Source organism: Typopeltis vanoorti, chromosome 12 (assembly GCF_054136105.1).
Source record: "Typopeltis vanoorti isolate ZY-2024b chromosome 12, IOZ_Tvanoo_1.0, whole genome shotgun sequence".
In the NCBI taxonomy this organism is placed as follows: Eukaryota; Metazoa; Arthropoda; class Arachnida; order Uropygi; family Thelyphonidae; genus Typopeltis; species Typopeltis vanoorti.
This window is the reverse complement of record NC_143560.1, coordinates 26803386-26830326: the sequence shown is the minus strand read 5'-3', so window position 1 is coordinate 26830326 and position 26941 is coordinate 26803386. Positions and strand designations below refer to the sequence as shown.

The window sequence follows — 26941 nt, the reverse complement described above, 5'->3', positions numbered from 1 at the left end:
GAGTCAGTGTACTAGCTGTGAAATGTACGCTTTGCGGAGTGCGGTCGGAGTGTGGATAGATGATAATAAAGAATTGAATGTGTGTAGAAAATGTAGGGAGAATGCGCAATTGAAGTGTATTTCGGATCGTGAGTGTGATATTTTTGTCAACCTTCAGAATGAAGGAAATAGGGATATGACAAGAAACGGCAAAGTTGTACATGAAAATTGTGAGAGTGTGAATGTAGAAAGTGTGAATGATAGTATAAATGGTTTCTCAGAGAACAAAAAAGATGAGATAGATGCATTGAGTGAGATCGCGTTGTTGAATAGTGCGACAGAAAGAGCAAAACAGCAGCTAGAGTGCATGAACAAAAGTAGACTGAATGAACCAACCAATAATAAAAGGTATGACAGGAAAAATAGACGTATGAATGTGAACATGAACAAAATGAAGGATAGAGTGCTGTATGGAGACTCGTTAGTACGAGGTGTGTTAGTAGAGGATTTGACAAAATCGTACCAACCTGGTGCGACCATAAAGGATGTAACTGCGTCTATTAGAGAGCAAAAGGAAAGGGTGAAAGAAATGATTGTTGTGGCAGGTACGAATGATTTGAAAGGAGATAAAATGGAAATGCTAGAAGACCTGAATGAATTGTTTGAGGTAGCAAAAGAAAAGAGTGAGAGAGTTAGAATGATTAGTCTTTTGCCACGGTATGACAGTGAAATGTTTAAAAGGAGGGCTATAATTGCAAATGACTTTATGCGTGGGTTATGTATGACGAGTGGTGTGGAATTTGTGGATGTGTGGAGTGAGTTTGATGGGCAAAAGGATCTATATAAGATGGATGGCTTGCATTTGAATGGTTACGGTGTAAGAAGACTTGAGAAAGTGTTGCTGAATGTAAACTAGATTTGTTAGGGGGGGGGGAGTAGAGATACAGTCCTTATGGAGGCAGTTGAATGTAAGAATGAATATAATATGCCAGAGCAAATAAGGACAACAAATCTGAGTGGGATAGTTAATATAAGGCATCAAGGTGGGGTTGGGGCGATTGGGGGTCTTAAATTCATGTACACTAATACTAGGAGTATTAGGAACAAGAAGGAAGAGTTTTTGGCCATGGTTGGCACTTCCAGACCACAGGTTATAGGTATTAGTGAAACATGGCTGACTGTAGATGATATAACTAGTGGGATTGAATGTGATGGGTATAGTGTATTCAGGAATGACAGAGAGAATAAAATGGGGAGAGGAGTATTGTTGATGATAGCTGATGAGCTCCAGCCAAGGAGAATAGAAGTTGAATTGCAGGATAGAGAAAAGAGCACATTTGAGGCCATTTGGTGTGAGATTGTGGCTAGCAGAACTAAATATACAATTGGGTGCTGCTATAGACCAGGTGATGGAAAAGATGGTGGTGACAGTATGCACAAGCAAATAGAAGAAATGGGTGGAAGGAGGGTGATTATTATGGGAGATTTCAACTATGGTCGCATTGATTGGAGTGAGGAGAGGACACACGGAAGGAAGGAACTGGATTTTATGCGGTTATTAAGGGATAACTATCTGCGACAGCATGTAATGGAAAATACTAGGGGTCAGAGGGTGCTTGACCTAGTAATTACATCTGAGGATTTGGCTGTAACAAATATGACCACATTGCCACCAATCGGTGAGAGTGATCATAGGGTCTTAACTTGGGAGGTGGCTAAAGGTGTAGAATTTTCAATTAAGACAGGGTACATGTGGAATTATCGGGCTGGAAAGTATGACAAGCTTAGGAGTTTGATTGGTTCAGTGCCATGGCATGTACAACTGCAAGGACTAGAAGTTGAAAGTGCATGGGAGGTAGTTAAGAAGTGCTTGCATGAAGCAATGGCTGACTGTATACCTAGAGTCCGAATAATAAATCAAGTAGGGGTTAAATGGATGAATAACACCATTAAGCTTGAGTTGCAAAAAAAGAAACAACTATGGAGGGAATTTAAGGAGAAGGGTGACCGGCAGGCACATGAATGGTATAAAGCACAGGCCAGAAGGGTGACGAGTGTGGTAAGAAAAGCAAAAAAGGATTACGAAAGAAGATTGGCCATGCAGGCTAAAGAGAATCCTAAACAGTTTTTTAGATATGTAGCAAGTAAAAGGAAAAATGTACATGGCAGATTGATTTTAAAGAATGCCGATGGTAGGGAGGTAACTGAATCAGTTGAGATAGTTGAGTTACTGAGTGAGCACTTTGCAAAAGTATATCATCCAGGTGGTGACATTGCAGAAACGAATAAACCAGTAGGTTATACGGGAATTGTGGTTAATGAAGTGGAGGTGAGTAGTCTATTGCATACCCTCAATGTCAATACATCTGTGGGATTGGATGGTATACCAGCTCGTGTTGTACGAGAAGCAGCTAAAGAATTGTCAGTACCCTTGACCATTTTGTTTAATTTGAGTCTCGGGTCTGGGTTAGTCCCGAGCGGGTGGAAAGAGGGGAAAATAGTTCCACTGCATAAAGGTGGTTCCAAGACTGCTGTTGTAAATTACCGACCGATTAGCATATCAGGAATCATTGTCAAGGTCTTAGAGAAAATAGTCAAGAGGAAAATACAAGATTGGATAGAAGAAAATGGGATACTGTATCGGGGACAGCATGGTTTTGTGAAGGGTAGGTCATGCCTCAGTAACTTGCTCACGTATTATAACACAGTGACGGCTGAACTGGATAAGGGTAATGGGTTTACGGTGATTCTACTGGACCTTGCCAAGGCCTTTGACAGGATTCCACATGGAATTCTAATCAGTAAATTGCAGCATATGGGAATGGACATAGGGTTGGTGAGATGGATAGGAGGGTGGTTGACGGAGAGATATCAGAGAGTGGTTTACTCGGGAGTAGAGTCCACAGGACGGCCTGTGACTAGTGGTGTGCCACAAGGATCTGTTCTTGGACCACTGCTGTTTAATTTGTTTAAATGATATAGGAAATGATCTGAGAGGAACAGTTCATTTGTTTGCAGATGATGCGAAGTTGGGTAGGGCAATAGTGAATGCAGATGACGTCAAAATTTTGCAGGATGATTTGGATAGATTGGAGGTCTGGGCTAAGGAGAATGGATGTCAGTTTAATGTGGCAAAATGTAAGGTTATGCATTTTGGGGTGAAAAGATTGGCGGCAGTTTACTGCATTGGTGGAACCCTGCTCCAGGAAATTGATGAGGCACGAGATTTAGGAGTGTTGGTAGATAAGGAATTGAAATTTAGGGGACACATTGCAAAAGTGACCAAAACAGCTCATCAAATCACTTGGTTGCTGAAGAATACGTTGACAAGCAGAGACAAGCAGGTTATTGTTCCTCTCTATCGAGCCTTGATAAGACCCCATCTAGACTACTGTGCTCAGATTTGGTCACCTAGATTTCTTCTTGATGAGGAGGAGGTGGAGAGGATCCAGAGGCGAGTGACCAAGATGATAGCAGGTCTGTGGAATGAACCGTATGAGAACAGGTTGAGGATTTGTGGGTTGCAAAAATTGGTTGATAGGCGGAGGAGGGGAGATATGATTGAGACATTCAAATTACTGAAGGGTTTCTATAAAATTAATTCAGAAGATATTTTTGAGAACAGGGCTGGTTGTGGGAGGACTAGGGGACATCCATGGAAACTGGGCAAAAGTGTGGTTAGTAAAGGTGTTAGAGCTGGGTTCTTTACTTTTAGAGTAGTGAATGAGTGGAATGCGCTCCCTGAGTCTGTGGTGGATGCTGTGACAGTGAATGAGTTTAAGGCGAGGTATGATAGATACTGTATGAATGTCAAATAGTTGTGATGAATATGATTTGGGGCCTTCCTCGATGAGTCTAATGACTCCCTGGAGTTGCCCGTAATAATAGTAATAATAGTAAATAGTAATACTCTTATTTTTTTCTACCATACGTTTGCCGTTTATCAGTCGCTACGCTCGGTAAACATTTTTGCCAATGCTCCAACTGCCGATCTCCACATAATCGAGTGATCTCACTCATTGCATCAGTCTCATCATTTTTATTCTCCAATAATTCATTCATTCGTTCTGTATGTTTACCTTCATTCTCACTTTCAACGCCACTCTCATAGCTATCTGGTACTACCTCGCAAATATCACTATTTTCTAGATTCTCACTTTCGACAACGATATCACTCTCACGACCTGAAACTCTTTAAATCCTCACATTCTTTACACTTTCTGCACACATTCACTCCACTATCGTTGTTTAACCAGACTCCAACCGCTCTCCTCAATGCATACATTTCGCAAACGGTACACTGAATCAAATCCTTTAAATTAAAATTTTTAGACAAAGATAGTGACCTGGATGCCATCTTTGTTGTATTCCTCTTTATGGGGGCCATGTGCACGATAATCGTATCTATCAATTTACTATTTAAAATACTCAGAGAACACCCAAAAATCACCCAGACATGTTAAAATACGAAAAGTAAACAATACTATGTAAATACTATGCGATTTCACCAATTATTACTCAAAATGACACATCTGTTCAGGAGCTCTCCACAAACACTACACACCATGTAACCCTCTAGTGGCTGAATGACTGAATTATGTCAGATGGGAAGGTGATGGCCACTTTTTTTTGGGGGATTCCCAAAGAATTATTATGATAGTCTATTTGGAAAAGGGTAAGACAATAACAGGAGTCTATTATGAATCATTGTTGGACTGTTTGAAAGAATAACTGAAGAAAAAACGGCCAAGATTGGTGCACAAAAAAGTGCTCTTTCATCGAGACAATGCACTGTCCCACACATCGGCCGTTGCAATAGCAAAATTGCATGATTTGAGGTTTGATTTGGTTCCACATCCACTGTATTCTCTGGACTTGGCTCCATGTGACTTCTTGTTCCCAAACTTATAAAATTTTCTTTGAATGAGGATGTCATCAATTTTGCACAATTTGACAAATCCTACCTTTTTGATGGGATGAAAAAATTGGAAACTTGCTGGACCGAATGTGTAGACCTCGATGGAGGTTATGTTGAGAAATAAAGGTGATTTTTTCCAAAAAAAAAATGTGTTTAACTTATTTTTTTACCAAACTTTTCAAACAACCCTCGTAGGTTATGGATCTCAGAGTTAGGTTAGCAATAAAGCACTTCATCAAATATTAGAGATCACAGATCACATAGAGATCACAGATAAGAGTTCTGAGAAAGATTAGGGGAGTGAACAGATGACATCAATGGAAAAATCAATTTTAAAATGAAGATAGTAGTACGGAATTTGACATTGTTAGCATTCAAGAATGAAGAGAGCTAATCTAAGATGGTTTGGCAACTTGAAACAAATGAGATAGGAAAAGTTATATCAATAGGTGATGATGCCAAGGTGACAGGAAAATGACTCAGAGGAAGACCAAGATCTAGGTGGACTGATTCAGTCAGAAGTTCTTTAAAAGACCAAAATTTATCTAAGACAATATCTGTCAAGTTAGACTAATTTGGAAGAAAATTATTAATAGGATAGTAAATAATAAACCAATAGTAATAAGCATTGTCATCAGTTTCCTGATATGGATCTTCAAGGGATGACAATACTAGATGATTGAGTTTACATTACTGTTTCTAATTTGCTAACTATTTTTTGCTTCTCCTTTGCTATCTTCCATCCTCGAAATGCCATAAATTCATTTTATCAGAAGATATTCTCATAACACGTTTGATCAGATGAGGTGATATTTCTTAAGTTATTTAGAACATTTTTATTTTTTCATAGATAACTTAGATCAATTTTTAGAGATATTTCTCCAAAAAAGAAATTAATCATTCGATTTTAATTAAAAAAATCTGCATTTCTACACTAGCTAACTTGCATAATGCAAATTTTAACTATTAGAATTTTCAGTATTTATATTCCATATGTCATTAAAATAATCACCTTTCTGCGCTTGATCAGAAGCATCATATGCTTCTTTTCTGAGAAGTCCAGAAGAATCAAAGCTATCGTGAGGCTGGTATGTGGCTAAGGGGTTAGGAGGTAGTGGCCCACCATTTAGTACCTAAAATAGATTTTATAATAAATAATATCATTAAAAGATATGTTATTTCACTATAAACTTTCAAATTTTGTAAAATAAAAATTCTAATTAATGAAGGGAACAAACAAAAAAGTAAATTCTATAGATGCTCTCATCATCATCACCACCATCAATTTCCTGATATGTATCCCCACAAGGTATGTTTAGGTTACTATGACAGATTACATGATTAAGTTTACATTATTATTAATCTCATATCAATAATCTTCCTCCAAGTCAGTCTATTATTACTTGTCAGCACTCCAATATTGTCATAGCTAACATTTCATGCTTCTAAGGTACTTCTGAAACTAAATCAATCCACCCAGACCTTAGTCTTCCTCTGGGTCTCTTTCATGCCATCTTAGCATCAAACACCTGTTTTGCTAACCATTCCTCATCCATTCTATTTTAGTGTAAAGAAGGCTCCCAGTACATAAATTTTTTGACTAATTAATTGTAAATAAGCGTATGTTTATGTGTAAGAGTTAAATTGTTAAACTTATAGTGGAGTATACCCAATGAAGGAAGGATGGTGGTGGCTTTGTCTTCACAAGAGTTTAATTTTGATTTTAGTTGTTTTCATGAAATGTGAGGTCTCAAATCTGACCACAGATTTGAGACCCCTCAACACTTCTGCGCATGACAGAAGAAGGCAAACCCATTTCAATAATAGGGCAATCAATGCATTTCGTGAGAAGAGTGTTTATTATTACACATCAGAAAATTAGCTTTTCTTTTATGAAGTGGTAACTATTTGGCTTATTTAACAGTTGGAAAATTTTATGCATAAAGCACATGATTTTGTTGTTGCTGACAAATTTGTACATTACCTTATTCCTTTCTTCCCTTCAACGTGAATTGATTCTTCTTGGTATGGTGTCAGCCAGGGTTCTCGCATGTATGGTTGGACAGTATATGTATTTGTTAGATTATGATGATAAATTATGAATATTTAAGGTGGATAGGAGGGTGTGTGAAGTGTGATCCAAATGCAGACTTGATGGGCAATAATGTATCAGTAACTGAAGGTGATAGTAGCGAGAATGCCACGAGAAGGGTGAGTGCTCATCTGAAAGCAAAGAGGGACACTGTAAAAGAGCATGAAATAGTAGTGAAAAAGTTTTGAAAAAGCAAACAAGTGATCTACTATACAAAATAATTGATGGCAGTAAGAATGATGAAAGCGATATGAATGGCAGAGTGCAATTAATGGTAAGGTAGCAAGTAGCACTGATGGCAAACAAGTATGTGTGACTGGCAATAAAATAGAGAGAGAGAGAGAGAGAGTGAATGATAATGAAAAAATCATGGAATATTTGAAAGCTGAGTTGGCAAAGATGACACAAGAGATGAGAAGGATGCACAGTGAAATGAAGAGAATTGTAGATATGTATAGAAGAGTGAAGATGAAAACAAATGATTTTGGTATGAAAGAGGTAACAAAAGACCCATAAGTGACATTGTATGAGGATTTGATTATTAGAGATGTGGTAAATAAGATGATGCACAAGCTTTATTTTCCTGGAGGTAATATGAATAGAGTGAGAGGTGTTGGATATGAAGAGTAAGCAAGCAAGAGTTGGTAGTGGTAATAGGGACAAATGACTTAACTGGGAACAGGGAACAAAGAAAATGCAAGATTGAATATCAGGAGGTTGTTCAGAAGGATAAAAGATAATAGCATAATAGGAAAGGTAGTTTGTGTGTTGAGGAATTAGTTTGGAGGATGAATTGAACTGAGTAAGAGTGATGGACTGCATTTGAATGGCTTTGGTGTGAGTTATTTGAAGAAACTGCTGCAGCTGGAAGGGAGAGTAATGAGTGCAGAGAATGAATCTGATCAAGTAAGAAGCAATGTGAAAGAGAAGAAAAGTAAAGAAGGAAAAACTGAAGTGCTGCTTATGAATGAAATGGGTAGCATGAGTGTAGAGAATGAGAACAAATGTGCAAGACAAACAGGGAAATAGGAAGCCTCAGAGTGGACAGGGGAACACAGCATGAGAAAGGCTGATGCACTAAGAGAATGTCAATGCATGTATACACAAAAAGTGGATTGAATAATATATGCACGTAAACACAAGAAAGATATTTAATTAACCAAATATTTCAGTCTGCAAATAGCAGACCATCTTCAATGGCACTACAAGAACAGTTTAAAAAAAAAAATAAAATAAAAGGTGGAATACTAACAATAGATCATTTAAAAATAGAACAAGCCACATGATGTTATATCACTAAGTATTAAAGGGAATATTTTTAAGCAGAGACATGATTGAAATAAAGATATTAATTAATAATATTAAATAACATAAAATTAATATGAATTAATGAGTTATCCTGATTAGACTTTCCCAGATTTTTGATATAGATATACAGTCATTCCGATTCAGGTTAGGACGATGGAGTAAGGCCTCTACTCTTTCTTTGGATAAATGTTCAAATTTATAACGGGATCTATGTAAGAGGCGAGTTTTTGACCAAAGGATGTTGTGGTTAGTTTCAATCCCATGCTGAGCCAATCCAGATTTTTCAGGTTTGCTGTGATGAATGGAGGATTGATGTTCTTGGATTCGTTTTTCAAGAGAACGTCCAGTTTGTCCAAAATAGGAGAGATCATAGTTGCAGGGAATTTGATAAACTCCAGGAAGAGATATATTTGAGCATTTGTCTTTAGAAGAAGGAAAATGGGAAGATAATTTGTTAATAGGTGAATACGTAGCTGTTAACTCATATTTCTTCAGAATTCTTGCGATAGGTTCTGAAATCCCGGAGATATAAGGAATTGGAACTCAACGTATTGAATCTTCGTTGTTTTGTGGTGGATTATAAGAATCGAGAAGATGTTGACTACTCTTTTTGGAAAAGCCATTGATTTTCATGTGTTGTTGGATAGTAGAAAGTTCTTTCTGTAGAAAATTAGAAGTAGAACAATTAGTTTGGCTCTTCTGAATAGACATTTTATGATTTCTGTTTTTTGACAAGGATGATGGGCTGATTCTTTAAGAATATAATGACCTGTGAACGTTGGTTTCCTGTAAACTGTAGTTGTAAGAGTATTTGAAAGTGACTGGATGAGGAGAATGTCTAAAAAAGATAACTGGTTGTTTTCTTCCATTTCCATAGTAAACTTTATATGATGTTGTAAGGAATTGATACTGTTTAAAAAAGAAGGTAAGGAATCTTTGTTGTGCGGCCATACAGTAACGATGTCATCTGTATATCTTACCCAAAAGGATGGTTAAGAGAAAATAGATGAAAAGAGGACTTTTTCTAGATGTTCTAAATAAAAGTTGGCTAAAGCAGGAGAGAGAGGACTTCCCATGCCATTCCTTCTACTTGGCTGTAAAATTTGTTTTGATATAAGAAATATCTAGAATGTATTATACTAAAATCAAATAGTTTTATAATGTCTTCTGGAAAGATGTCAGCAAGTAATTTTAAAGTCTCCTTGAGAGGTACATTTGTATATAAAGATTCTATATCAAAGCTCAAAGTCTTGCAACCATGAGATCTGTAGGTTGCAAGAGACATTTTTTAATTTTTCTAAGAAATCTGAGGAGTTTTTTAGAAAGGAACTAGAGTTGCTTATGTGAGATTTCAATAATTTAGTTAGATATTTGGCTATACGGTAAGTAGGAGAATCAATACAATTGGACAAAGAGGAAAGTCGATCTTATGTATTTTAGGAAGACCATAAAATCTAGGAGGTCTTGCAAAATGAGTTTTAAGTCTTTCAATTGTGTCTCTTTCTAAACTGATGACTTCATCTAAGAGAGAATTTAATTTCTTTAGTTGTCTGTTGGTTGGATTATAATCAAGTTCTTGATATGTGGAGCGATCTCGAAATAAAAGAGAAAGTTTTCTTCTGTAATTTGCTGAGTCCACAACTACTGTTGCTTTTCCCTTTGGTGATAATGAGGTGATTGTTTTTTCTCAAGGATTGTAAAGATTTCATTTCAGAAAGAGATATGTTGGAAGGAGGAAGTTTGGCCTTAAGTAGAGAAGAAGCGACTTCTAGACGAAGAGCATTAGCTTTATCACTAGTTAAATGACTGAGATTCCGTTCAATATTAACTAGGAAATCTAGATATGTAATCTTATTAGGAACAATAGAAAAATCATGCCCTTTTGACAAGATGAGGGTTTCGCTATCAGTTAGAGGACATCTGGATATATTGACAATCCAATTACCTGGAGTTTTGAAGGGCTTGAATTGTTTAGACGAAAGAGCTTCATATTTTCGGTTTAGATGTTGACTTAGTTTGTTATATGTTCATTGAGTAGAACGTTTAGCCACATTTAGAACTATGTGTGAAAATGTGGATCCAAGTTTGTAGAAATATAGGTGCGAAGATCAGAAATATGAAGACTGTGAATAGCAAGGTCATGTTTAGCAGCTTTAAGTTGGTTATGGATTAACGATAAACTGGTGTTCTGGTAAATATTATGAGCTCCGAGAGATTTTATAGTTTCTTTAATCTTAACAAAATTGGGAATAATCTTGTTGTCGCGGCATTTTTAAAAAAAATTGATCTTTGCTTGTAATCTTTGCAACCTACAGATCTCACGGTGAGCTTTGATATAGAATCTTTATATACAAATGTACCTCTCAAGGAGACTTTAAAATTACTTGCTGACATCTTTCCAGAAGACATTATAAAACTATTCGATTTCGTAATACACTCTGGATATTTCTTATGTCAAAACAAATTTTACAGCCAAGTAGAAGGAATGGCATGGGAAGTCCTCTCTCTCTCTTGCTTTAGCCAACTTTTATTTAGAACATCTAGAAAAAGTCCTCTTCTCATCTATTTTCCCTCAACCATCCTTTTGGGTAAGATATATAGATGACATCTTTACTGTATGGCCGCACAACAAAGATTCCTTATCTTCTTTTTTAAACAGTATCAATTCCTTACATCATCGTATAAAGTTTACTATGGAAATGGAAGAAAACAACCCAGTTATCTTTTTTAGACATTCTCCTCATCCTGTCACCTTCAAATATTCTTACAACTACAGTTTACAGGAAACCAACATTCACAGGTCGTTATATTCTTAAAGAATCAGCCCATCATCCTAGTCAAAAAACCGGAATCATAAAATGTCTAATCAGAAGAGCTGAAACTAATTGTTCTACTTCTAATTTTCTACAAAAAGAACTTTCTACTATCCAACAACACATGAAACTCAATGGCTTTTCCAAAAAGCGTAGTCAACATCTTCTCGATTCTTATAATTCACCACAAAACAACGAAGATTCAACACGTTGAGTTCCAATTCCTTATATCTCCGGGATTTCAGAACCTATCACAAGAATTCTGAAGAAATATGAGTTAACAGCTACGTATTCACCTATTAACAAATTATCTTCCCATTTTCCTTCTCCTAAAGACAAACACTCAACTATATCTCTTCTTGGAGTATATCAAATTCCCTACAACTGTGATCTCTCCTATTTTGGACAAACTGGACGTTCTCTTGAAAAAAGAATCCAAGAACATCAATCCTCCATTCATCACAACAAACCTGAAAAATCAAGATTGGCTCAGCACGGAATTGAAACTAACCACAACATCCTTTGGTCAAAAATTCGCCTCTTACATAGATCCCGTTATAAATTTGAACATTTATCCAAAGAAAGCATAGAGGCCTTACTCCATCGTCCTAACCTGAATCGGAATGACTGTATATCTATATCAAAAATCTGGGAAAGTCTATTCAAGATAACTCATTAATTCATATTAATTTTATTTTATTTAATATTATTAATTAATATCTTTATTTCAATCATGTCTCTGCTTAAAAATATTCCCTTTAATACTTAGTGATATAACATCATGTGGCTTGTTCTGTTTTTAAATGATCTATTGTTAGTATTCCACCTTGTATTTTTGTTTTTTTAAACTGTTCTTATAGTGCCACTGAAGATGGTCTGCTATTTGCAGACCAAAATATTCGGTTAATTAAATATCTTTCTTGTGTTTACGTGCATATATTATTCAGTCTTTATGTCACAAGTATCCTTAAAACATCACAAAAAGTGGATGACCTGGGATCTTGGGAAAATGGTTGGATTTGAAGAAGGAGAAAAGAAATGGCTCAAGGAAAGTATGCAGAAGTCACATCTAATGAATGGTACCACTGAAACTTGTTATAGATACAGGAATGAGCTGCTATGTTTGTATATGAATGCTAGAAGTATAAGAAACAAGGCAAATGAAATGGTTTCATTGACTGAGTTCGTTCACCCAAAAATTGTTGGAATAAGTGAGACATGGTTGGATGAGGATGACATCCTGAAAAGAATAAAGATGGAAGGGCATAATATATTTCATGAAAACAGAAAGAAGAGTAAGAAGGGAGGTGGAATCTATTGATGATAAAAAAAGAGTTATGTCCATACAAGGCAGAAATTCAAGAGAGAAATAGTGGCAGTGTTTTGAAGCAGTATGTTGTGAGATAGAGGGTGAATAGAATGAAACACTTAGTTGGATGTTGCTATAGACCTGGTAATGTGGATGATAGTGACCATGAAATATATAACCAAATTAGCCAAGTAAATAAGAAAATGGTGATCATTATGGGTGATTTTAATTATGGCAATATAGACTGAGATGATGAGATAGCAACCGCAAATAAAGAAAATGAGTTTCTCAAGTTTCTGAGGACAACTACTACAGGCAATATGTAACAGAGGGTATACGAGAATTAGAGTCTTGGATTTGATCATCTCATCAGAGGATGCAATTATAAATGAGGTGTCAAATCACCCTCCAGTTGGTGAGAGTGACCATGAAGTAATTACTGGGTGGTTGCCAGCAGTTTGAGGACTTCTGTGAGGAAAGGGTATATGAGGAGCTACAAGGCTAATGATTATCAAAATCTCAGGAGACAGCATGCATGTATAGCACAGAATGATTAGTTGTGTGGAAAGGAAATCAATGATGCTTGGGTGATATTCAAGCGCTATCTGGTAGAAGCAATGTCTAAATGTATTCCAAGGGTTAGAAAGTTAAATAAGGTAGTTGTGAAATGGATGAATGAAGAGATTAAACATGTAATACAGAGGAAAAAGGCATTATGGAGATGAATTCCACGAGGATTACAAAGAACAGGCAAGGAGGGTGATTCAGTTGGTAAGGATAGCAAAATGGTAGCTGCAGTTAGCTAATGAAGCAAAAAAAAAAAAAAGAAACAATTTACAGTCTAGTGGATAAGAGTAATATCAGAGACGTACAAGTTGGTAAGGAGTTGCTACAGGATTAACACTGAAGAGGTTTTTCATAACATGGTGAGAGATCGGGGAAGAACAAAAGGTCATCCCTGGAAGCTGTATGAGGAGGGTGTGAGCAAGGGAGTGAGAAGCAGGTTTTTTGCATGGAGAGCTGTGAATGATTGGAATACTTTTGCATGAGAGTGTGGTGTCTGCAGAAAATTTGAAAGTGTTTATGGTAAGGTATGATTGGGCTGTGTGTATGACAAAGGGACCTCTTAGATGAGTCTTTGATTCCATGGTGTATATCAGTAAATGGGGAGGAGACAGACATCACAGAGTACATAATGGTGTCCAATCAGAGAGAGGTCAGATAATCAATGGCATGCTTCAATATGCTTTTTTTCTTTGCCATGACTGCCTGTTTGACTTCCTTATTCCACACTGAAGTTCTGATTTTTTCTATCGTTTCTGACAACTTTACCATGTGTTTTCTCCAGTCTTCTGCTGAGTCTGCAGGGTCTGATTGTTGTTTTAATTCTCATTTTTCCTCCAATAATGAGCATATGTGAGTCTATAGTTCAGATTATTTTTAGAATTTCTTATATATTTTTCAATACAATACAATACTCATTTTTATCCTGCTAAAAACTAAATGGTGATCACATCCTATTTCAAATCCCATGTGCTTGTTCAAGGCAAGTGTGAAGATATTGCTATTAACAATAATATAGTCAGTGGGACTTTTATTTCTTTTTCTTCTTTCCATGTAAATTTGAACATATCTTTATGTTTGAGCATAGTGTTCTTCTTTTCAGCCATTTTCTGTCCACTGCTGGACGAAGGCCTCCTCCAGTTCTTTCCACCTTTCTCTGTTCTTGGCAATGGCTGACCAATTTTCCACCACAAAATTTGACAATTCATCACTCCACCTTCTTTTAGGATGTTCTCGGCCTTGTTTCCCTTCTTTTGGAATCCAGTTCGTTAGTATGGTGGTCCATCGCTAATCTTCTCTTCTGGATAGATGTCCGGCCCATTTCCATTTTAGTCGCTTATGGTGAAGAATGATATCAGTGATATGAGTCTGGCTTCTTATCCAGGTGTTTTGCTTATCTTCCTCACTTTCTCTTTCTCTTCCATCAGTTGATCTCTATATGGAGAATTTTGAAAAAGAATTCCTAGATAAAATCACTTTGAAATCATCTGTTTGGTGGAGATATGTTGATGACATGTTTACTAATTGGATGGCCCCCTAAGTCTATGACTATTTCTTCATTTTCTTACTCTTTTAAACCTACGGTTAATTTTACATTAGAACAAGAAGAGAATGATAGACATCCTTTCTTAGATGTTTTCATCAAAAAGAAACCTGACAATGTTGTAGCTCTATAAACGTATTGTCAGCCTATTTGCGCAGGACATTATCTTCATGCTTCGTCTCTTCACCATCCTTCTATAAGATAGGCAGCAATAGTTATTCCAAAAAAACAGTCGAAAAAATCTTATTTTCAAATCATTCCTCTCTTCATAATCAGCATGTCCAACATAGACATTCAATCACCATTCCATTCATTAGCATTTATCCATTAGGATTGCTTATCTTTTCAAAGATTATAACACCAGTGACTTACAAGCCTATATGAACAGTTCGCAGCTCACTCAGGTTTCCTAAGCATTCTGTTTATATAGAAACACCACACGTGGTCTGGCTTACATTGAGCAAACAAGTCATAGATTTAAAGTGAGAAAGGAAGAATATATGGGAGATATTAAACATAAAAGAAAAGAAAGATCAGGTCTGTCCAACCAAACCGTATCCACTAATAATCAGTAAACTAGCATATTTCTACTATGCCATATGAGGAAGAAAACTTTCATTACAGACTTTCCAGAATCCATTACAGTTATCTATTCACATATCTTTGAACACAAATCAGCGTCTTATATTAAATGACACCTGGAAATCTCCCATCAAATACTTCAACATCTTGGATTTTAATTCTGCCAACAATCAATCAAAATTATATGATTTTGGCAAAATAAGATAAAATATTACAAAAAAAAAAAATCACCTCCAGTCTTTGCAGGATGGCAGTGCTAAAGCACGGCATGCAATTTTACATTTGTGCTTTAGGATGAATCAATTTGTCTTTTTTTTTGTAAAGATTTTCAGCATGTTAATAACTTTGTTGTTATCTGTTTTGATATATTTTTATGCTTTATTTAAAACCATGACAAAACTACCAGTTTTATTAATGTAAGTGAAACTAGTTGGATATTAGTTTTGAAATAAATGACTGATCTAAAAAAACAAAATCTGTTTTAATCCAAAGTCTTTTATGTAAAGTACAGCCATATGGTCTGTCTTATGTTGTTAGTGTGTAAGTATTCTCTCTAGTTTTCTTATTCTTGTAGATAAACTTATACATTGGTAATACATAACTGCCAGATTTTAGGGAAAGACAACATATACTAGAATATTAATTAAAAACTTTAATCAATACTTCTCATATTTCGGTAATGTTACATTACCGTCTTCAGGGAATATAAAATAATGATATGTGCATGCAGGCATTAACACAAAACCAATATTGCTGAAGAAAACAACTGAAGTTGGTCCTAGAGCCCTAAAGACGACCCCTAGTGGGATTATCTTGACTGTTGGACTGCTGTTCTTAGAATGCAACCTTCTCATATTGGGAGCAGTCTCATGCATTCAAATTTGTTGAGGTTTGGGGAGTTTTTGCTGAGGCTGATTCCAGGAATAATCTCTCATCTTTATACTTGCTGTGGTGCAGTAAAGTGGCTTTCTTCCAGCGTATTTTGTGGTGGGTGTCTAAAGCATGGTCAGCAAGTCCTGAGTGGCTGTATTGGTGGAACCAGATATAGTCCTTATGTTCAGATATCCTGATATTAGCTGTCCTGCCTGTTTGGCCATAGTAGGACAGTTTGAGACTACAAGGGACTTGGTATACTCCAGGTAAGTCTAGGGCAGTGTTTCCCAACGTGTTTTGGATCATGCCCCCCCCCACCTCAGCGCCTCAAAGATTTTTATGCTTCCCCCCCCTCCAGCATAATAGTCAGCCAAGTTCTGAAAAAGTATAATATATATAAATATGTACTTTAAATAAAAAAGGAACATAGGTAAAACTGTTTTTAATTTGACTTTCATCAATGAATATAAATTTTATATTACATTTTGTATATTATAAAACATAAATCGAACTGAACTCAGGAAAATAAAATTCAAGTTAATACGATCCTTCAGCTTTATGTCTGCTGCAAAGAGTTTTTTTTGAGGTACTAATTTAGTCATTTTCAATTTCAAATCCCCATGGTTTGTGATATCCAGATGATTTCTTTTTTTCAACAGAAGTCATCATTTATAGCACTAAAGCCACATTCAACTAAATATGACAACGGGAAGGGCAACAGCATTTTTTTTTTTTCCCCAAAACTAGTTGAATTTCGGTATTTCGTTTCTGTCTCGTTAGAAAGCAATGCCATTGTTCCTTTTATGTTGAATAAAGTTCTAATAGACTCATCATTTTGTTTTTCTTGAATTCTTCTTGATACTGTATTTATGTTGACTGCTGTACTAGTGATGTCAGCTTTTTTTCTCGGAAAGTCAGGTTTGCAACATCAACAATTTATCACTGACAATGGTGAGTTTTTTAGTATATCGGTGATAAGGTGATGAATGCAACATCATTTTCTAATTGCCCCACGTTGGGAAACATTGGTCTAGGGGAAGTGGCGTGGATAAGAGATGCCAATTTTTTATATGGTTTGTAACAAGTTGTCAGGTCATATTTTTTTTTTTAGAATTTTTGTTAGCTTTTCAGAAGTATCCCAGATATAAAGAATGGTCATAGATTTAGAGTAATCTCTGTTATGGAGGGGGGGGGGGGGTTGTAGTTAATTGGTTTTAATACTTTTTTTATTTTTTCGGGGATTGTAGTCATTGGCTACGAAGGTGTTAAGAATATGGTTAAGTTCAGTAGTTAGAGGGCACAGTTATCTGAACTGATTAATTTTGTCCTTTTATATATGGTTTTTATAATCCCTATTGTTGGGAGGGGGGGGGATGATTGCTGGGTGGTGTGACAACTCTCTTCCTTCCATATATTACTAACTTTCTAATAACAAATGCAATTCAGTTTTAGAAATGACAGTAAACTATACCTGTTCTTGTTTTCTTGCACTTCACAAATTACCAAAATTTTCAGAACACTTACCTATTCAAACAACCAATTCTTTGGTGTGGATTTTTTCGGTTGAATTTTATTTGCAAAGTTAAACGCACTTCAAAATTGTCTGTGAAATGTTGTAATGATATAGAAAATATGATATGTAACTCTATCTGATTATAAACATATATATAATGCTTTTGAAAATGTGCATTACATAAATCAGTTAGTTTTTGCATCCAATGACTATGTTATAGACAACTGATCATGACCACACATTTTCTATAACTGAAAATTTGAAACAAGTTCTTAGGAGATTACATGTAGTTAGATACTGCATTTAGCATCTGCTTGCTTTGTTTGTACCTATGCTACATAGTGTCGGTGGAAATAAAGGTATTTTTCATCATACAGGGTCATTTTCACAGTTGTCTCTAATTGTTGCTAAATACAGTACACAGTCTTTAATTGTTTGTGTATATCATCATCATCATCACCAAATTCCTGCCATGTATCCTCAAGGGAGGGGGGTACAGGATATGATAGTACTACATGAGAAACTTCATCATTACTAACTTCCTATCTACAATTTTCCTCCAAATCAATCTGTTACCTGTCAAGATTTCCACATTATCAGATCTTATATTTCTATCTGGGGTGCTTAAGGGTCAAAGCTGTATAACTGAGAGGAGACCTCCACATAGCCTTTAAAGGAATGCGGAGAACCGACCAGGGCTTCTGACCTAATGTCCAATCCTCACCTTCTCGTGGTGCACCCTGTTGGGTATCTACTTTGATACTGAACGAACGAGGATGGGCTGGCAATTTGGGATTTAGCCGACCAAATTGTATTCTTATTGGTTAAACCAAAATAAAAAAATGATGGTACAACATGACAAAATTTCATGCCGGCTGGGGCGTCGCCCGGTTAAACAAGGCCCCCGTTGTTTTCGCCAGGGAACCAGGGCGAACAGCGAAAAGTCAGCTACTGGAACAAATCTGAAAACAAACCCCAACTCAACATCACCAGAGTTAAAGATCGGTACTATCAACGTAAGAAGTCTGAATGGCAAAGAAATGGAGCTAGCTGAGGAAATAGATAAGTACCAGATCGACATAATAGGGGTGACTGAAACAAAAAAGACCAAAACTGGTGAGATCTTTCTGAGCAATAAATACAAAATGTTATATTCAGGCAATAACAATCAAGGAAAAGAAGGAGTAGCCATAGTATTCAACACAAAATACGAGGCTAATCTTCTTGAATGGCAGTCAGTCTCAAGTAGAGTAATGTGGGCAAATATGAGAATGGGGAACTGGACAATGAGACTTATTTGTGCCTATGGTCCCACAGAAGGTTCTACTAAGGTAGAAGTGGAGGAATTTTTTGAGGCTTTAGAAAAAGCAACTGACACAATGAAAAAGGAAAAGTTGGTCCTTGTTGGGGATCTAAATAGTAGAGTAGGAAATGATTGTGAGACATACAAAAATATTTTGGGAAAATTTGGAGAAAAGAGCAAAGCTAATAATAATGGCAAATATCTGTTGGATTTCTGCTCAGGACATGGACTGGTTATTACTAACACCATGTTCCAACATAAAAATGTGCACAAATTCACATGGAGAGAAGAGGCTAGGAATAAGAAAAGTCTCATTGACTATGTTATTGTTGATAGTGATGTTTTCTCCCTGGTGCAGGACACCAGAGTGTACAGAGGATTTGAAATTGGAAGTGATCACTATTTAGTCTTGAGCAGGATAAAATTGAATTTCATATTGAAAAGAATAACATGTAAGAAAGTTTTAAAGCGAATAAAAGTTGAGCAGCTCTCAGATGTAAACTGTAGACTAAAATACAGAAATATTATTGAAAAGAAAATGAAAGAGTTTGAGAACAGGAATCAAACCTTGGAGATTCAGTGGCAAACTCTGAAGGAAACATTGATTGATTCTGCCAGAGAGGCATGTGGTGAGGTTGTGTGCAAAGATAAAAAAATCAGAACTCCCTGGTGGACACAGGAAGTTAAAGAGGCAGTAAAGGAAAAGAAGAAAGCATATCAAAAGTTCCTGGCAAATAAGTCAGCTTTTACTCTTACAGAATACAGAGACAAATGTAAGAAAGCTAAACAGTGTGTAAATCTAGCTAAACAAAAGTCATGGGAGGACTTTGGCAAGAATATAGAAAATAAATATCAAGAAGGTGGCAAAATATTCTGGAGGTTGTTGAAGAAGCTTAGGAATGGAGGAAAGAGTGTTGTAAAAGGAATTAGAGATGATAAAGGTGAAATGAAAACAGGAGAAAAAGATATCCTTGAAGTATGGAGTAATAACTTTGAAAAACTGCTAAATGAAACAAGCGGTGATGACAGCACAGTGATAAAAAACACTGAACAGGCATGCAGTCAGGAATACATATCCATACTTGAAGTAGAAAAAGCCATCAAAGGCTTGAAATGTGGAAAGGCAGCAGGAGTAGATGATATTCGACCAGAAATGCTGAAGTATGGTGGTATAAGAGTCTTACAGTGGCTGCACTGCATAGTTCAGAAAGCCTGGACAGAGGGACTAATTCCCGATGATTGGAGTAGAGCTCTCATAGTACCCATATATAAAAAGGGAAATAAAACTGAATGTGAGAATTACAGAGGTATTTCCCTACTGAGTGTTCCTGGCAAGATCTATGCAAGTATACTTGAGAAATGGTTGAGAAGAATTGTGGAAGAAAAGCTTGGTGAAGAACAAGCTGGATTCAGGCCAAATAGAATCTGTCAGGATCAGATCTTCACTTTATGAGAAATAGTCGAGAAAGCATGGGAATACAACAAAGATCTGTATTTAAGTTTTGTCGATTTGGAAAAGGCATATGACAAGGTGCCAAGAGAGAAGCTATTCAATACGCTGCAGTTATATGGTGTCAATGGGGCATTATATCAAGCAATACTTAGTCTTTATTTGAGTTGTGAGTCAGCAGTTAGAATTGAAGGAAGTACAGGAAGATGGTTTAATGTTAAATCTGGTGTGAGACAAGGATGTACATTATCCCCTCTGTTATTCATTATCTATATGGATCACATTATGAAGGAATGTGGTATTAAACCTGATATCAAAATTGGAGATGTTAATGTCAGCTCTTTGCTTTATGCGGATGATCTTATACTTCTAAATAAATCAGCTACAAGTCTGCAAGATTCTCTGACTAAATTGAATAGCTGTTGTAATAGATATGGTATGAAGGTTAGCAATAAAAAGACAAAGACAATGAAAATAGGCAGAATCATTGAAAATGTCAACTGTGTTGTGAATGGAGAACCTGTGGAACAAGTAAAACATTTCAGCTACTTAGGCACAATTTTTACTGAAGATGGTAAACTAAATATAGAAATAGACAACAGAATCAGCAAAGCTGGTATCGTGGGAAGTCAATTGAATAAATTCATATGGAATAAGAAAGAAATTAGTCGGAACACTAAATTAGCTGTATACAAGACTGTGTTCAAACCAATTTTAACTTATGGATCTGAGAGCTGGGTCAGAAGTAAAACACTTGACCAAAGACTAGAGACCGCAGATATGAGAGTCCTAAGAAAGATTAGAGGCGTGAACAGATGGCATCAATGGCAATATCATATTAAAAATGAGGATATTAGGAAAGAACTTGACATTGTCAGCATCCAGGAATGCGTTAGCAGAGCTAATCTCAGATGGTATGGTCACTTAAATAGAATGGGAGAGGAAAGATTAGCAAAACAAGTGTTCTCTGCCAGGTTGGCAGGAAAACGACCCAGAGGAAGACCAAGATATAGGTGGATTGATACGGTACAAAGTGCCTTAGACAATAGAAATATAAGATCTGATAATGTTGGAATCTTGACAAGTAACAGACTGATTTGGAGGAAAATTGTAGATAGGAAGTTAGTAATGATGTAATTTTTTCATGTAGTACTGTCATATCCTGTACACCCCTTGAGGGTACATGGCAGGAATCTGATGATGATGATGATATTTCTATCTTCTAAGGCACTTTTTAATGTAACAATCCACCTATATCTTGGCCTTCCTCTGGGTCTTCATCCTGCAAACCTGTCAAAAAACACTTGTTTTTCTAATCTTTCCTCTCCCATTCTGTTTAAGTGACCATACCACCTGAGATTAGCTCAGCTATCACATTCCTGAATGATAACAATGTCAAGTTCTTTCCTAATATCCTTGTCTTTAATATGATATTGCCATTGATGCCATCTATTCATGCCCTTAATCTTTCTCAGGACTTTCATATCTGCGGTCTCTAGTCTTTCATCAAGTGTTTTATTTCTAACCCATCTCTCAGATCCATAAGTTAAAATTGGCTATAACACTGTGTTGTATACATAGCTAATTTAGTGTTTTGACTAATTTCTCTCTTATATCATATAAATTTATTCAAGTGACTACCTACCATACCAGCTTTGCTGATTATGTTGCCCATTTCCATATTTAATTTACCATCTTCACTAAAAATCGTGCCTAAGTAGCTGAAATATTTTACTTGTTCTATAGGTTCTTCATTCACAATCAGTTGATATTTTCAATGTCTTTGTCTTGTTACTGCTAACCTTCATACCATATCTGTTACAACAGTTATTCAATTTAGTCAGGGAATCGTGCAGACTTATAACAGATTTATTTAGAAGTATAATATCATCTGCATAAAGCAAAGGGCTAACATTAACATCTCCAATTTTGATATCAGGTTTAATACCACTTTCCTTCATAATGGGATCCATATAAATAACAAATAACAGAGGGGGGTGATGTACATCCTTGTCTGACACCAGATTTAACATTAAACCATCGTCCTGTACTTCAATTCTAACTGCTGACTTACAATTCAAATAAAGACCAAGTATTGTTTCATATAATGCCCCATTGATACCATATAACCGCAGTGTATTGAATAGCTTCTCTCTTGGCACCTTGTCATATGCCTTTTCCAGATCTACAAAACTCAAACACAGATCTTTGTTATATTCCCATGATTGCTCAACTATTTGTCGTAAAGTGAAAATCTGATCCTGACAGTTGGCTTGAATCCAGCTTGTTCTTCACCAAGCTTTTCTTCCATAATCCTTCTCGACCATTTCTTAAGTATACTTGCATAAGTTTTACCAGGAATACTCAGTAGAGAAATACCTCTGCAATTCTCACATTCAGTGTTATTAAACTTTTTATATATCAGTACTATGAGAGCTCTACTCCAATCATCTGCAATTAGTCCCTCTGTCCAGACCCTCTGAACTATGCAGTGCAGCCACTGTAAGACTTATATACCTCCATACTTGAGCATTTCTGATCGAATATCATCTACTCCTGCTGCCTTTCCACATTTCAGACTTTTGATTGCTTTTTCTACTTCAAGTATGGATATATATTCCTGATTGCATGCCTGGTCAGTGTTAGTTATCACTGTGCTGTCATCACTGCTAGTTTCATTTAGCAATTTTTCAAAGTAATTACTCCATACTTCAAGGATATCTTTTTCTCCAGTTTTCATATGCACTTTATCATCTCTAATTCCTTTTACAGAACTCTTACTTTCATTTCTTCAACAACCTCCAGAATATCTTGTCACCTTCTTGATATTTATTTTCTATGTTTTGTTTTTACCAAAGTCTCCCTATGACTTTTGTTTAGCTAGTTTTACACAGTGTTTAGCTTTCTTACATTTGCCTCTGTATTCTCTGATGACAGCAAAAGCTGACTTACTTGCCAGGAACTTTTGATATGCTTTCTTATTTTCCTTCACTTCCTCTTTAACTTCCTGTGTTCACCATGGAGTTCTGATTTTTCTATCCTTGCAGACAACTTCACCATATGCCTTTCTGGCTGAATCAATCAGTGTGTTCTTTAGGGCTTGCCAGTGAATTTCCAAGGTTTGGTTCCTGTTCTCAAACTCTTTCATTTTTTCTTGAATAATGTTTGTTTATTTTAGTCTCAGTTCATATCTGAGAGCTGCTCAACTTTTATTCGCTTTAAAACTTTCTTATATGTTCTTCTTTTCAATATGAAATTCAATTTTATCCTGCTAAAGACTAAATAGTGATCACTTCCAATTTCAAATCCTCTGTACACTCTAGTGTCCTGCATTAGGGAGAAAACATCACTATCAACAATAACAGAGTCAATGAGACTTTTCTTATTCTTTGCTTCTTCTCTCCATGTGAATTTTTGAACATTTTTATGTAGGAACATTGTGCTAGTAATAACCAGTCCATGTCCTGAGTAGAAATCCAACAGGTATTTGCCATTATTATTAGCCTTGCTCTTTTCTCCAAATTTTTCCAAAATATTTTTGTGTCTGACAATCATTTCCTACTCTGCTATTTAGATCCCTAACAAGGACCAACTTTTCTGTTTTCATTGTGTCAGTTGCTTTCTCTAAAGCCATAAAAAATTCCTCCACTTCTACCTTAGTAGAACCTTTTGTGGGACCATAGGGACAAATAAGTCTCACTGTCTAGTTCCCCATTCTGATATTTGTCCACATCACTCTACTTGAAACTGCCTGCCATTCAAGAAGATTAGCCTCATATTAAGTATTGAATACTATGGCTACTCCTTCTTTTCCTTGATTGTCATTGCCTGGATATAACATTTTGTATTTATTGCTCAGAAAGATCTCAACAGTTTTTGTCTTTTTGTTTCAGTCACATGTATTATGTCGATCTGGTACTTATCTAATTCCTCAGTTAGCTCCATTTCTTTGCCATTTAGGTTTCTTATGTTGATAGTACCGATCTTGAACTGTGGTGATGTTGATTTGGTAGTGTTTTAAGATTTGTTCCAGTAGCTTACTTTTGGCTGTTTGCCCTGGTTCCCTGGCAAAAACAACGGGGGCCTTGATTAACAGGGCGAAGCCCCAGCCGGCATGAAATTTTGTCATGTTGTACCATCATTTTACATTTTGGTTTAAGCCAATAAGAATACAATTTGGTTGACTAAATTCCAAATTGCCAGCCCATCCTCATTCGTTCAGTATCCAGGTAGATACCTAACAGAGTGCACCATGAGAAGGTGAGGACTGGACATTAGGTCAGAAAGCCCTGTTCAGTTCTCCACATTCCTTTAAAGGCTATGCGAAGGTCTCCTCTCAGTTATACAGCTTTGACCCTTAAGCACGCCGTCTGTGTATATAAGTATATATATATATATATATTTAGTGACCCAATAAAAACTTCTTTTTGTTTGCATCGGTGTCTATGGGGAAGGGGATGCTTTTCACTATTACAGGGGTTGTTTTCATTCCAGACCTTTGAAACAGTAGATGCAGTTAATAAAAATCTGATCCCCCCCTGTGAATAAAAACAAAACTTATGTTTGACGTCTAATATTTCTATGGTTTGGCAAATGGCCATTTAACTTCTGGTATGGAGACCACATATTTCTTAACATGAAGCAGATTTTATTAAACTAAATAATACAACCCAATAAGTTTCATAAGTCACTGAACTTACATCATCAGAGTACAAAAATTGGATAAAAAATAAGAAAGACACATTAGGCTATTTAGACATTGCATGGAAACCATGTTCTTTACATTTCAGGATAAAATTTTGGAACAAACAGACAGAACAACTGTAACGGGTTCACCCTGTCATCACCAGTCCTAGAAAATCTCTTCATGGAAATCATTGGAAAGAACCCTAGTGAAAAATATCAAAAACATGGTTTTTCCACTAATGATGTTTTCATCATTTGGTCAGGAACAACAGAAGAATTAGAGCAATTTAAAGATTATCTGAATGGCTTGCATTCAAAACATAAATTCATTCGAGAATGGGAGGATCATAGAAAATTAGCATTTCTTGACGTTCTTCTCAAGTATGGTATCTGAGGAATTAAAAAGGTTGATCTTTTCAGTATAGAGAGAGAACTACAACTGGAAGATTCTTACATGTTGCTTCACCACACCACCATCCATTACAAAAGATAGGCATGTAAAAAAAAAAAACTTTCAACAACTATCTCTAATCCAGAGTATTCTAATAATAAGGTGTGACACCTTTTGGCAACTCATATATGAAAATATAACTTCTGCATTACTTCTACATTGGTATCAACTCTGGGTCTGGTTCCCACTGATGAGAACTCAATAAAGGTCGAAATCGGTCTGGGTAGTGACCCTTCCCATAAAGCATAGCATTATACATACCTGAAAGGATATGTACTTTTCATTATGAGATACTAAAGCAAGTGATATGAAGTCATAAGCTTCTATATACGAGTTGCCCCAGCCCTGAAAATAGGTGCAAACTTCTTTGCTTACACTTAGATAAAAGATTAAGCCAAGTATATAATTTTTTGGTATCTTTAATTTAATGCATGCAAAAATGTTAAGGGACAGAGCTTGCAACATCTCCCATTAGAAAAAAGGAATGAAGAACTTAGGCATACTCTATCTCTCAATGGGTCTCAATGAACTGAACATGATTAACAAAAATTTAGACATGCCTCTGACAGTTCCATTTAATAAAGAAGTTTTCAAAAGCACAATCACATTACCATCATCATCATCATATTCCTGCCATGTACCCTCAAGGGGTGTACAGGATATGATAGTATTACATGAAAAATTTACATCATTACTAATTTCCTATCTACAATTTTCCTAAAAATCAGTCTGTTACTTGTCAAGACTAAAACATTATCACATCTTATATTTCTATCGTCTAAGGCACTTGGTACAGTATCAATACAGCTATATCCTGGTCTTCCTCTGGGTCGTTTTCCTGCCAACCTGGCAGTGAACACTTGTTTTGCTAATCTTTTCTCGCCCATTCTGTTTAAGTGACATACCATCTGAGATTAGCTCTGCTAACACATTCCTGGATGCTGACAAAGTCAAGTTCTTTCCTAATATCCTCATTTTTAATATGATATTACCATTGATGCCATCTGTTTACACCTCTAATCTTTCTCAGGACTCTCATATCTGCAATCTCTAGTCTTTGGTCAAGTGTTTTACTTCTGACCCAGCTTTCAGATCCATAAGTTAAAACTGATTTGAACATTGTCTGGTATACAGCTAATTTAGTATTCCGACTAATTTCTCTCTTATTCCATATGAATTTATTCAGTTGACTTCCTACCATACCAGCTTTGTTGATTCTGTTGTCTATTTCCATATTTAATTTACCATCTTCACTAAAAATAGTGCCTAAGTAGCTGAAATGTTTTACTTGTTCCACAGGTTCTCCGTTCACAATGCAGTTGACATTTTCAACGATTCTCATTGTCTTTGTCTTTTTATTGCTAACCTTCATACCATATCTATTACAACAGTTATTCAATTTAGTCAGGGAATCTTGCAGACTTGTAGCGGATTTATTTAGAAGTATAACATTGTCCGCATAAAGCAAAGAGCCGACATTAACATCTCCAATTTTGATATCATATTTAATACCACTTTCCTTCATAATGTGATCCATATAGATAATGAATAACAGAG

The 26941-nt window shown here is 36.1% G+C and overlaps 1 protein-coding gene across 1 annotated transcript in view; it reads right to left on the bottom strand.

Moving 5' to 3' along the window:
• The window catches only part of xmas (RRM_XMAS2 and SAC3_GANP domain-containing protein xmas), a 523534-nt gene that overhangs the window by 280981 nt on the left and 215612 nt on the right, over positions 1-26941 (bottom strand). Inside the window, exon 12 of the mRNA XM_090401436.1 lies at positions 5910-6030. Coding sequence (XP_090257562.1) covers positions 5910-6030 — 121 coding nt within the window. The remainder of the gene's footprint in view (positions 1-5909; positions 6031-26941) is intronic.